The 13,399-nt window shown below is 36.5% G+C and overlaps 1 protein-coding gene across 1 annotated transcript in view; it reads right to left on the bottom strand.

Annotated features, from left to right (window-relative positions):
- Positions 1-13,399, bottom strand: part of ADCY2 (adenylate cyclase 2) — a 209,401-nt gene that overhangs the window by 38,289 nt on the left and 157,713 nt on the right. The window contains exon 15 of the mRNA XM_061369676.1: positions 7,620-7,704. Within this exon, the coding sequence (XP_061225660.1) occupies positions 7,620-7,704 (85 nt within the window). The remainder of the gene's footprint in view (positions 1-7,619; positions 7,705-13,399) is intronic.

Raw genomic sequence — 13,399 nt, 5'->3', positions numbered from 1 at the left:
TTAATGCCTAAAAGGATAGTATGTGAGCATAGGGCAGACGATATTGCAATGCAGCACAAAGAAACTTGGGATTGTGTAAAATATTATAGCATGTTTTAAGGGCGTTGTGTGCATGTGGAAAACTGACAGACTGCTTAGGGGATGGACACAGGGAGGAACAAATATGGATCAGGGAAGAGCGAGCATACTTAAATGGAGAAGAGAGGGGATGGCTGGGTCAGAGCAATCCGAGGCACAGCTGCAGGCTGGGCAGAGAAGAGATTCAGAGCAGCCTGAGGAGAAGGACTTGGGGGTGTTGGTCGATGAGAAAATGAACATGATCCGGCTTCAGTGTGCGCTTGCAGCCCAGAAAGCCAACCGTATCCTGGGCTGCATCAGAAGGAGCGTGACCAGCAGGTCGAAGGAGGTGATCCTGCCCCTCTACTCTGCTCTTGTGAGACGTCACTTGGAGTATTGTGTGCTATTCTGGTGTCCTCAACATAAAAAGGACATGGATCTGTTGGAACAAGTCCAGAGGAGGGCCATGAGAATGATCAGGGGGCTGGAGCACCTCCCATATGAAGATCAGCTGAGAAAGTTGGGGCTGTTCAGCCTGGAGAAGAGAAGGCTACGTGGAGACCTCATAGCAGCCTTCCAGTATCTGAAGGGGCCCTGTGAGGATGCTGGAGAGGGACTCTTAATTAGGGACTGGAGTGATAGGACAAGGGGTAACGGGTTCAAACTTAAACAGGGAGAGTTTAGATTGGATATAAGGAGGAAATTATTTCCTGTTAGGGTGGTGAAGCACTGGAATAGGTTGTCCAGGGAGGTTGTGAATGCTCCATACCTGGCGGTGTTGAAGGCCAGGTTGTACGAGGCCTTGGGCAACATGGTTTAGAGTAAGGTATCCCTGCCCATGGCAGGGGGGTTGGAACTTGATGATCTTAAGGTCCTTTCCAACCCTAAGTATTCTAAGATTCTATGTGAAGAGTTGCCTAAATGAACTTACTGCATAAACCCCATTTCTAACCATCTTCTGTGTAAATCTTCACTAAGAAAAGCTCTAGAGAATAACATAAATTTCAGGAAACAATATGTCGTTCAGCCATTGTGATTAATCAATAGATTCCATTCCTCCAGCTGCTATTGATAAAATTACAGATATTGCTGGCTTTGATCTGAAGAAAAATCTGCGTATTGTTAGACTGCAACTTCAAAAATGAAGTTGTAGGTTATTTCCATTTGCAAAACAGAAGCACACCAGAACTCATTGATTTATTTCTTACCAAGCTGTTTAATGCACAGCTCTGAATTCTGGAATGGAAGGATCAGTGTTTATTTGGAACAGTTGCCATGCCCACCTATTTATTAAAGAGATGACAAGTCTCTCTAATGGCAGAGAACAGCCTAGAGGTTAAGCCAGTGAGGCTCATGAAAGGAAAATTTGTGACAAAACCCTCAGTCACACTAAAAATCTTTAAACCATTAAGTAGAAATTCCTTAGAAAACATGAAAAAATACACTGTTGAGCAGTAATTCTCTCTGTGGATTAACAGATTTGCTGAGCTTCACTTTTGAGCAGTCTAAATACAGACCATATGTACTACAATTGCAGCAGTTCAGCAATGCTGAAAATCTAGGGAATTCCTGGAAGCAGAATTGGAGCAATGGGAGGATCATTAAGTTCAGATTCTTAATAGCAAAACTATGCAGGTTCATTTTGCTGATTTCCTAGCCTACGTCAAACACTTTTTCTTGTAAATGTTGTCTCATTTGGAATTTTCTTAAGAAAATGGAGAATGAGATGAAAGAAAGAAAGCAATCATTTCTAGAAAGCATGTAAGAAAGGTAAGACATCAGATCTCAGTAGCATTGGCTTCTTTGCTTTTTCTAGGCAGAGCCAGCAGAACATGGTTGTTTATCATTCACCAACCAGAAATAATAGGTATTTGTAGTATGAAAGGTGACTAATGTATTACCTTTTCATCTGAACAAGTTAAATCTGATGCGACAGCTCAGCATGATAGTCAGTAATGATTTATTTTGAATATTCAGGTTATTAAAATGTATCCTGTGTTGTCTTTCCACAGAGAAACCTGCTTCAGCATTTAACAAAATGAATGTTGTCTTTCTGAGTTAGATCAAGGAATGGTGCAAGAATTAATTGTGACAGCTATGCTGTAGATGAAAGACAGTGTCACAAGAGCTGTCACACTTCTTCACATGCTGTTAGAGGTTGGAACGTCTTGACTGACGACCTCTTATTTACAGAAAGCCAGGGAATCACACTTTCTATAGGTCTATTATTGTTTGGTTTTGCATTTAAAGGCAACTTAATATTTTACAAATACTGATGTTACAAAGAATGAAAGCAAGAGAAACAAAAATCAGATTTTTTTTCAAATGCTCCTTTACACTCAGACTTAAAGACACCAGATTTCAAATCCAAATAACTGGCTGACAGTGATTACACTGACCTAAGCTTGGAGAAGGGTGATTTTTGCATAGAGACACAACATTTTAATTTACATTCTCTCTAACAGTCCTATTGTTGGTAAAAAGTACCAAAGTGCTTCAAAAAGCATTACTGTAGCAACAAACTTTTGAACTCCATGGTGACACCTCTAAATCTATGCCAGGCATTTTGAATCATACCAAATGCATCCATGTGAGGAGTCTATTCAACTTGTGTTGGATACAAGTGGTTTGGCAAAAACTAGAATTCAGCATAAAGAATTAACAGGAAAATCTGAAGTCAGTATCACATTTTTAATTTCACCATACTTTGCAGTATGTGTTATCCTATATAAGGGTCATGACTAACTGGCCATGTTGCTCATTTCAACTGTCTTATTTAAAGGAAAGAACATAGCAGTGAGCTGTATAAAGATGCCTTTAGGCAGTCATTCAGTCCTGGTACTTCCTGTGCTGCTTTCCTCATTCAAGAACATGTACAGTTGCTGTGCTATAAGCTATTTAAGGTAAAGACATTCTCAGCCCTTTGTGTCAAAGTTTCTGTATTTCACATGAAATATTTAAAAAGCTACTGGTTTTGAGAAAAGACCAAACCTGAATGACTTTGAAAAGACAGTGCTCAGGGCACTGAACTAGAGGAACGAGTTCCAAATCTGACTAATCCTTGGTCTCCAGGTAAGACACTATCTTCCAAAAACTGCCTTACACAATAGAAGATCTGATAAGTGACCAAACACTGGTACTTATACATCATGGATGTCACATCTCAGATAATACATATAAAAGAACCTTCAAAAGAATCTGATTGCTCTTTGCTTTTGCTATTCTTATTAACTAACTGTAGGGAAAATTATTTGCCTACTGGGCCATTGCTATTAGTAAGCACACTTTAGTATCTCTTTTTTGAAGGTAAGTTATAATCTCATCTTGGGCAAAGATACTAAGAGGCACCATTTCTGGATGAAAAAAAAAATCAAGATAACCTCGCTCATAAAAAATATTAAAAGAGAACTTACTGGCACAACAGACATCAGAAACCTGTGGTTTTCACCAGGTTAAGCAATTACTTCAGTTGGTTACAATCACTAACATGTCATAAAAGTATAACTCAATAAGGAATAAGGATAAGGATTTTTGTTACTGAAATCGGTCCATTTCTAAGTTCATGAAGTCTGAACATGGTACTTAGTAATGATGGATTTGCTATTCTAGTGCTTGTGCTTGAGGCATATGAGAATGACTTTTACGTTTGATGAATCTCTTTCACGAGCCCTGCTGTAGGTGCAAAAGAGCCTCTCTGCATTCTCCCTGAGTTAGCCTATCGCTGTTTTAATCTTAATTAACAAGCACAGACTTACTATTGATGAAACTGAAGGGCTTTGATTTTTCATTTGTACCTGCATTGAGAGACACATCAGAGGCAGGATACCAGGTTGAAAAGATTTTCCAAGTAGTGCTGGTGCTGATATGCCTGTCTCTGCATAGCTTTTAAGTATCTTAAGTGTGCACAGTCTTTCTGACTGTTAATACCAGTGCCAGTTGCTTTAGAATAAAATACATATCCCTGCAAACAAAGGTGAAGACTCTGTATCACTCTTTATACAGCCGCATGGTATAATGAAACTAATAAATAACATGCTCTCTTCTAGCAGGGACAGGACTCCTCACATACTGGCTGCACATTGTTAGGTGCTCTGGTGACCTCAAATCAGAACATATTTCTTAAGTGGATCCACTTAATTTTCTGATGATTGTTTTGTTGGTATTATGTTCTGCATTCCATGGTTCAATTGGGTATTTGAGAGACTACGAACATGTTCAGATGAGACTGTAGGAAAGAAATGTTTTTACTTCTAATCTTCTTTGTTACCTGAAGTAGCTAAACAGGTTTGCAAGATATTAACATATGCAATAAAAAAACATTTCATATCAATGGATGTTGTGGTTTAAGCCCAGGACGTAAATCAGAACCATGCAGTCTACTCCCCCCTGCCTTTTCTTCCCCCCGCTCCCGGCAGGATGGGAAGGAAAATCAAAAGAATCTAACTCCCATGGGTTGAGATAAGAACAGCCCAGTAACTAAGGTATAACACAGATCACTACAGCTACCAGCAATAATAATAATGATAAGGGAAATAATAAGGGAAGAGAATACACCTCACCACCCGCAGACCGATACCTCACCCCACCCCGCAGTGACCTAGCCCTTCTGGGTAACTGCCCCCAGTTCTATATCCTAGGCATGACGTGCTGTGGTATGGAATACCTCTTTGGTCAGTTTGGGTCAGGTGTCCTGTCTGCTTCCTCCCGGCTTCCCCTCCTCCCTGACAGAGCATGAGACTCACAAAGTCCTTGGTCAGAGTAAACATTACTGAGCAGCAACTAAAAATCAGTGTTATCAGCTCTGTTCCCAGGCTGAAAGTCAAAACTACAGCACTGCACCAGCTACTAAGGAGAAAAAATCAGTGCCACTGCTGAGCCCAGGACAATGGAAAGTAACTAGCACAAAGAATATGTGGTATCAGTTAGGTGCATGTGTATCCCAGGTAATGCAAAGATATTTTTGAGATGCTACTTGAAACAAAGCACAAAGAACATCTGCTGGAGACTAACACTTCTTTGTCCAACTACCTCAGCTACCACAGAGAACTCTTCTTTACATGCTTACTGTGGGTTTTTTTTTCTATTGATTGCATTAGATTTTCCAGTGTATCATTTAGGCAACCAGATTTCTGCTTTCTTGCATTCACATCAGGAGGTAAAATGCATCTAACACTTATCAGTTCTGAGGTATTTCACAGTAATTCTAAGAACGAGTATATACTTCAAGAAGATAAAGAGAGACAGAAAACATACAAGCTAAAGGACAACCACTGTCCTCTGTCTGCACGTAATTTGGGAAGGAAACCTCTCAAGTAAAATTAAAAGAAAATACTCAGAATTAATAAAAAATAATAGCTCACATTTGAAATATGAAAATAGAATTCAAACATGATCCTTAAGACCCAACATAATGTTAAGATTTAGCTGTGAGTAATGTCATTATCTAAAAAAAAATAAAATAAAATAAATAAATGGATAGGCATAAAGAAGTAATTAGAAATTAGAATACAAAGCATATAAATCCATTTCAAGTTTCAGGACATATGCCATTTTTAGCTGGGATTGGTGATGGTTTAATACCTATGGGCAAATGTCTGTTTCTATGAGAACGGTCAGCACTCCCTGCCTTCAGCCTGTGTGCTCAAGACAAGCAGGTGACAACACACCACAAAGGCAGTCTTTGGAAAGTGTTATTTCTGCTACCACTCTGCCACATCGCTCAATGGAAAAATTCCTATTTTTATTCAATGGCTGATATTATCACTTCATAACAGATTGAGCTGTGCTCTAGTGCTGCTGAACAGTAAAATCAACTAATGATAAGTCAGAGTGAAAGAGTAAACATAAATCTCTTCTTACAATATTTTAATTAAATTCCAAAAGAGGTAGTAATTTTAGCATTACAGTCTGGATGTTGGTGCATTTTTTTTGTTTGGTTTGGGTTTTTTATTTACCAGTGAAATTAAAACAGTACAAAGAAACTTGATCAAAGTTGTTTTTTATGTGACTTACTCTGCAGTGGTGTCAGTGGAGACTGAAGACAAAGCATCAAAGTATGAGACAAGCACATAAGGCAGTGACAGCCAGCTGTCCTAACTTGAACTTAGATTTTGCTGTCCTTGCCGGCAGTACACGTCCCACTCCATAAATCTCCTCACAGACATGTTATTTTTAGAAGAGAGTTATTTGGTGATTTTATACTGTATAGTTGTAGCAGGTGTGTGTACAGAGAAGCGCATCCACATTTACTACAACGCATTCTGCAAGGGAATCCAAAATTACCCCTTTAGAAAAAGAGGTGGGAAGAACCCACACTGGCAAAAAAAAAAACCAACAAAACAACTAAAACCCAATTGGGATTAGGACAATAAAGCTTGCTTTCTGTTAACACTGACTATAGTGTTAAAAATAAGATACTGATACTTGTTTGCTTGAGAATTTCAGACTTTTTCTTCTAGAAAGAAAGCATTTAGTTATGGGGCAGATACTTCAATGGATATGCTACTGAAACATAAGGTCTCACTGTGGTTAAAGCTGCAAAACAATGCTTGAATTTTTTACATGAAAGAATAAATCTTAAGGAGAGGACAGAGGAAAGATAAACCTACTGCCTCTTTCATTAGCTGCCTCTCATCCATCACCTTACAGAACCATGTCCGTGCTTGTGAAGGGAAGACAGCACTGCATCAACTATTGTCATAACTTACTGAAAGCCTTCATAGCAGCATAGCTTTTGCATTAGAGTAGCTGAACTCATAAAGACATAGACATATATAGCTCCTCTTCAAGCTGTTTAGGCTAGAACATGAAATCTCACCAGTCAACAGAAATGCTATAATAAGTCTCCATTCCTGGAAAGTAGTCACTGTACATATAAGACATGGGAAAACCAGCATTGAAGGTAAGTGTTAGATATTATTCAAGTGGCACGACCCCTCAGTGCTGACTTGGGGTAATTGCTTAGCCATCCCTTTAAATGCAGAAAAAAAATGTTTGTATTCCTCTTAACCTCAATATAAAAAGAAACTCCAAGAGAGTTTGCCCCAGCACTTCCTGATACCATTTTATTGTCTCAGCATATTTATTGGTACACTACATTACAGAAGCACCTGGCCCACTCAATGGCAAAACTACTGTAAAATTTTGATGTAAAATTTTTAAATATTAAATAGTTATCATGAAATAGTGTCTAAACTCAAAAAGACTTGAACAAATACACTGCCCCCACAAATTAAAGTACACATGAGTCATGTCCTGTAAGCACAATAGCAAAATTTTTGAAAAGACAATTAATCAAACAATAATAAAAACCTCTTAGAGATTCCAACTTCATGCAGAAAACAGAATATCACTGTAAGTAGGCACTCCCTGTGTTTCAGATAAATGAGGACATTTTGCAGTAAGTTAACATCAACAAAACAATGTTCTCAGAAGCCTGAGCATGCAAGCCTTTCTCATTTAACTGGTACCCTCTGCCCAAGGTAGAGTGACTTGGCAAAAATCAGAACATGTTATTTAAAAGAAACTATTAACTACTGGATTCTATTTCCTTAAATACCTACCAAAAGCTGTCCAGCAAAGCAGATAAACAAAATGAAGGAAAGCAAGAGAAATGCAGCCCCAAATGAAATTCCAAGAATAGATGTTCTACAAGAGAAGGAAAACACGTATTAATTTCTGTTATGCAACTGTAGCATGACATTTCTTTGTGTATAATTCTGAGAATTCTAAGCATTATCATGTGCAAGTTGCACCTTCCAAACATCAACACCATGGAAACACAATTCCAATCCTTACCAGAATGACATGCCTTTTTCTCAACTCAGGAATGCTTCAATTGGCTTTACCTCTGACTGCAAAACTATTACCAGGAGAAGATACTAATTTCCACACATATTTTAAATTACAGAGTGCATTAACAACAGCAGTGTTTTGTTTTAATTTTAGAAAGCCTGTATTAAAAAAAAAAATCCTTATTGTTTTATTTTTATGTTGTTGATTTTATAATAATTTAAGAGTCTAACAGATATACCAAATAAACTTGTTGGTATTGTACATTCTCCCCAGAGGTAGAAAAGCAATAGCATGGGACACTGATGTCCGGTTTTCAATGTCTCACAGATAGAACCTGTGATAGCTGTGATGTTGTAGTCTCTCAGTCAGCAAGGGCCCTAATATAGTGTCTGCTATTTCGTGAATGGCTAGGGATCCAACACTTCTGAAAAATCTGGACAGTAGAATCTGAAGTATCAGAGGATAGGATAGGAAATAAAACTACAAAAACATGAAAAAAAAACCCCAACAAAACCAGACTTTAAATGAAAAAAAAAAAAAAGAGAGAGAGAGAGCAATCTCTATACTCTTCCTGAAATCCTTCTTTCTTAGTGTTCTAGCTCATCCTTGTGTGGCACAAATAGGAACTTCTAGCCAAAATAGCATCACTGTATGGTCAATAAACAAAAACAGGGATACAGTAACAATCCGTGCATGCATTCATTCTGCAAATGTGGAAATCTCTCTATATGAATACCACAGTAGAGCATAATTGCTCCTTCAGGCACTGTACAAGAGCTACTTAGCATAGGTGCCTAGGGAAAGATGCTGTGGGGCCTAATTATGTTTAATGAATGCCAAGAGATTAGAAGCTTTGGGCCAACTGAGTTGTTTAAGCAAGAGAACTAGATAGAATTACAAAGTCCCTCACCTGATCATAGAACTTGGGTTTTAACCTCAGATTTGACATTTTTACAGAATTAAAAATAGATTTCTCAACTACTTTGAGCACAAACAAGTATTTTATCAAAGCTTATATGACAGAAATACTGGAATGCTTTTCCCACAAAACTACAGTAAATGTTCCATTTTAAGTTAGCTACTCCATAAATGTGTAATTCAGAATTAAAACACATCATTATTCAGAATTAAAACACATTATTAATAAAAACATGCATCTCCGTTCTTTAGAAATGCCATTTGAATTAAAATATATGCTTTTTAGGGACTATAATACTAAAAATTTAGGAGTAAAATTCTATGGATCAATTTCCTTAGATTATGTACAAACACTGAAAAAAAATTGATCCATTTTAACTGCAGTGTTATAAAAGCTATTTTCAGGAAAGAAAAAAAAGCATTAACTTCACAAACCAATTTCATGCCATATTGCTGCCATTAAAGGCATTTTGGAAAGTAACCGATGGGCTTCCATGCCAATCATTCAGAGAACCTCTTACATGCTATGTATTAATCAGACTTTGGGTTGATGTGACAGATGATGAAGAACAAACAACTGGCAATTTGCAACATATATTAATCTTAAAATAATGTTTCTTTTTTGAGGTTATTTGAAAATTATTATTTCTTATGAATACATGTTCTCATGGAGACTAAGACAGTAAGCTGTACATCAGAATATGTAAAACCAGTCTCTACCCTTTGGAATTTAAAAACTAGTAAGCCACAGAAGACATGAAAGAAAGGAATATAATTAACAGAGTTATTACTTATATATGCATAAACACTTCCATTTTTATTTGTCCTTCAATAGGATTCAAATAACCATTCCTCCCTTTCAAACTCTCTGATATGACAAATGCAAAAAAAATTAAACAATAATCAAACAAAAAATCAAATCAAACATTAATAAAAACCTCTCAGAAATTCCAATTTAAGAAATAATTCAACACAAGAATAGCTTTGAGTCAAGTTTGGAGTGCATCCTTGTAGAGGAAGAAATTATAATTGTAAGAGAAACTGGAGAAGAAGGGAAATAAAATTAACAAGGCATAAAGAGAGCTTATGAGAAGAGTTCTAAATCACGTGGCAAGAACAAAAGGTCTTTGTAGCTGTTTTACATGACTGTGATGTTATTGAGGTAGCACAAGAAAAAGAATTACAAAGCAAGGTGGACAAAAGTCTAATTATCAAGGCAAAGAGAAAAAGATAGAGGATAAGGAAAAGTAAAACTCTATCTTAGAGTCCACATCTGAGTGGTAAGTACAGACAAAAAAAAGTTGTAAGACTTTTGCTTCCCACACCCCTTCTTTTCTGTGAGCAGCAGGACTTCTGTTTCAGTTAAGCTGTGCTGAAACAGTTCCATGCTGCTCCTAGAAAGAAAGAAGTGGGCTGAAAATGCTATAAGAGGAAGAAAAATACTAAAATGTAAGTACCACAATAAACAAGCCTCATTTGAGGCAATGATCATAGGAAAGCTATAACATGCATTTATTTTTCTGTCACTGGAACACTGCAAAACAGTACAGGTCTTTACAGTAATCTGTAAATAATTGTGTCTTTATTGTGTAGAGTAATGAAACGCATTAGACAAGTAACTAGATGCATGGCACTGACAGATTTGGTCAAACCATCTTGCAGAAGAGCAACCCTGACAGGACAACCCTTGACAATAACCTACAAGAGGGACAGAGTTTAAAATTGAGAAAACAATATGAGAACTTGCTAGGCTTCAGATACTTGCAAGTCTAAATAACTTATGATCTTGGTTACCGTTTTCATATTTTTTTGGTTTCATCAGTAAATACCTGTTTTGAATAATTAATTTTTATCCAGTGGTATGAGATTGGGAAAAAAGTCCTATTTATACATGTGTCTTGTTGGTAACATTTTAACTGGAAAATGAAAACCTGTTACAAAGATACTAAAAAATTGAGAAAGTATGTGTCTTTCTACACTTCCTCAAGTTTTAGGAGAAGATGCGACTTATGGCACACGTCCCTTAATGGGATGTAGAGAATTTCCTTAGCTTGCCAGGTAATTAACATTCATGTTTTGAGCTATCTGATTGCAAATTCTCTTGAGGTGATTATATCATAATGAAGCAATTACAAATGACAATTATACAAGGCTATATTAAATTCAGACTTTTTTTTTTTGGCATCTAGTAGTAGCTATTTCTGTCTTAATTCAACGGATGCTTTCACTAAGCCATCAGTGGATTCAATGGCTATGTAGACTAACTGTAGGGCACTTCCAGTGTCAAGAAAAATAACCTGAGTATTGTATCTCCACATGAGATTTGGGTTGGTTTTTATTGTGGTTTTTTTTGTTGTTGGTGGTTTGTGGGGTTTTTTAATTAGACACAGCAGTAAAATAGCTCATAATGGTGGTTTTCTTTCCTTTAAACTGCATTATATTTTACGCATATGTTTTCACACAAAAAGTACTACATTTTCTATGAAGAAATTTAGCTGTACCTGACTGTAAATACTATGTTAAGCCCTACTAACCACCTTCCCTAGGTAAAGCAAGATGACTGTTAGCTTGGCATGACTCAGGACCAACGGACAGTTTCTTGAACACAGCAGTCTCAGAGACTGAAGACAGGAAGAATCTTAAATGCAGCCCCAACAAACCCCTTACTTGAATAGCACAAGAAGTAAATCCCATTCAAGAAGGGTACACTTTCATCAGTTCACTGGTCTGCATTAAAAAGAACACTATCAATTCCATGTTAGTTGACTTTCCCTAAATAAAGAATGTATCTTCCCTAAATGAAGAACATAAGGTTGTCGTGAATTACTAGATATCCTGCTGTCACTTGGTAAAGCAAGAACAGTAGAGCAACTGAAGGCCTGTTCCAAGGAAATCTAACGATCAAGATTTGCTGTCATTTTAATGTCAATAAAGACTTACTCTTCATGATACATTTCACACCAAGATATCGATTACTTGGGTTAAATTCGTATTTACCACTTTGCATAAAGTTTATTCTGAAAATACCATATCAGTTTATTGACCCTGGGAAAATTAAAACATTAATAGATTATTTCAGCCTTGAAATAAATGTTGAGTGATCTTGGAGATATTACTTATCACTTGCAACTTGCTGGATGTTACTCGTCAAATACCTCCACATCTACTTTAAAGCAGCAGGTGATGTGTCTGCACAGAAATCAATGATATTACACTGATGCAAAACCAGATTAATGGAACAGTGAATCAATAAACCCCAATGACAGATGTAGTTTATCTCCCTGTTTTCATCAGATAACCATTTAAAAATCCTGTAGAATTTTTGGAATAAAACAAAAAGGCTGGATATAATTTTAGACTAAACTATGATTGATTTATTCATTATTTATTTTTTGCTGGAAGGAAATAACTTTTGCAGCACTGGAGTAGTTCAATTTAAGCCACACTCATGATGACTACATACACTGGTGATTTCCCAACTTTTTCTTTTTTTTTTTTTTTTTTTTTTAATTTAAAATGTTCCCAGTTTTCCAGGAATGATGCAGTTGCCTGTATAATACCTTGCTTTTTTGACTACTATTTTGGCATCTCTTAAATTAATCCACAGGTCCCTTGACGCTGAATACCATTCATGTTAGTAAAGTCTGATTTTACACTCTTGCTTTTACAATTCAATATGCAGACCTACAAAAGGACCAAAGATAATTTACATCTTGGTAATGAAAAAGAAAAATCTTATGTATCTTTTTCTCTGATACTAGAATGAGATCATGTAATAATTGCATGAACTTTTACAAGCTGGAAGACACTTTCCTTAGGTGAATACAGCTCCCTAGAATTCACTAATTTGAAGTAGCTGATATATTTTAATGAGCTTCACAATTGGTTTAAGAGACATAAGGATATCACAAAATGAGCATCTTACTACAGGTATGATAGGTGATAAATTTAGATTAATTTTGATGACTGGAATCAAAGCATAGAATAAGATTCATAAATCATACTGCTGGAAGGGACTCATTAGATCCAAGTTTGAGTTTTGGTATATCACAAACCACAAACTTCCCTGAATTAATTCCTGTACTAATCAAAATACAATATGAACTTTTAAAATATTCTCATTATACAAAGTTATAAATAAAATTAGCCACGAGTCTTAATTTCATATTTTCCTATAGTAATGCCCAAAGTCAGACTGAACCATATACAGGCTACTGCTGAACTCCTGGGAGAGTGCCCTTTTGTGGCTTGTGTCTCTGAATTAGAAGCCAGCTGGGAAACCGTTTGCAAAGAAAATGCCATAACATTTGAACAGAAGCCCATAAAAATTTATATATGTGATAAAACAAGTCTACAGTATGAAAAGACAATTTATAATGACCGAACAGTTCTTTCTGGCTTTGAATCAAAATGTAAGTACTACAACACAAGACTGAGGCTACAAATACTACTCCTGATAGCGCTGCATAAAAGAGACTATGAGTAAAGAAATACTGTAGCACCGGGAATATACAGTGTTGGCTTTGGAAACAATTGCTATAAAACAAATATCAATTGCTACTTCTACTATGTAAACAATCAACAGCAAATTTTTATTTCAAGAAGTCTAATAAAATATTTATTACAACTG

The sequence above is a fragment of the Neopsephotus bourkii genome, unplaced genomic scaffold (assembly GCF_033783945.1).
Source record: "Neopsephotus bourkii isolate Nb327-2 ecotype Australia unplaced genomic scaffold, CSIRO-AGI_Nbou_v1 NB_1508, whole genome shotgun sequence".
NCBI lineage: Eukaryota > Metazoa > Chordata > Aves > Psittaciformes > Psittacidae > Neopsephotus > Neopsephotus bourkii.
This window is presented reverse-complemented; position numbering and strand designations above follow the sequence as displayed.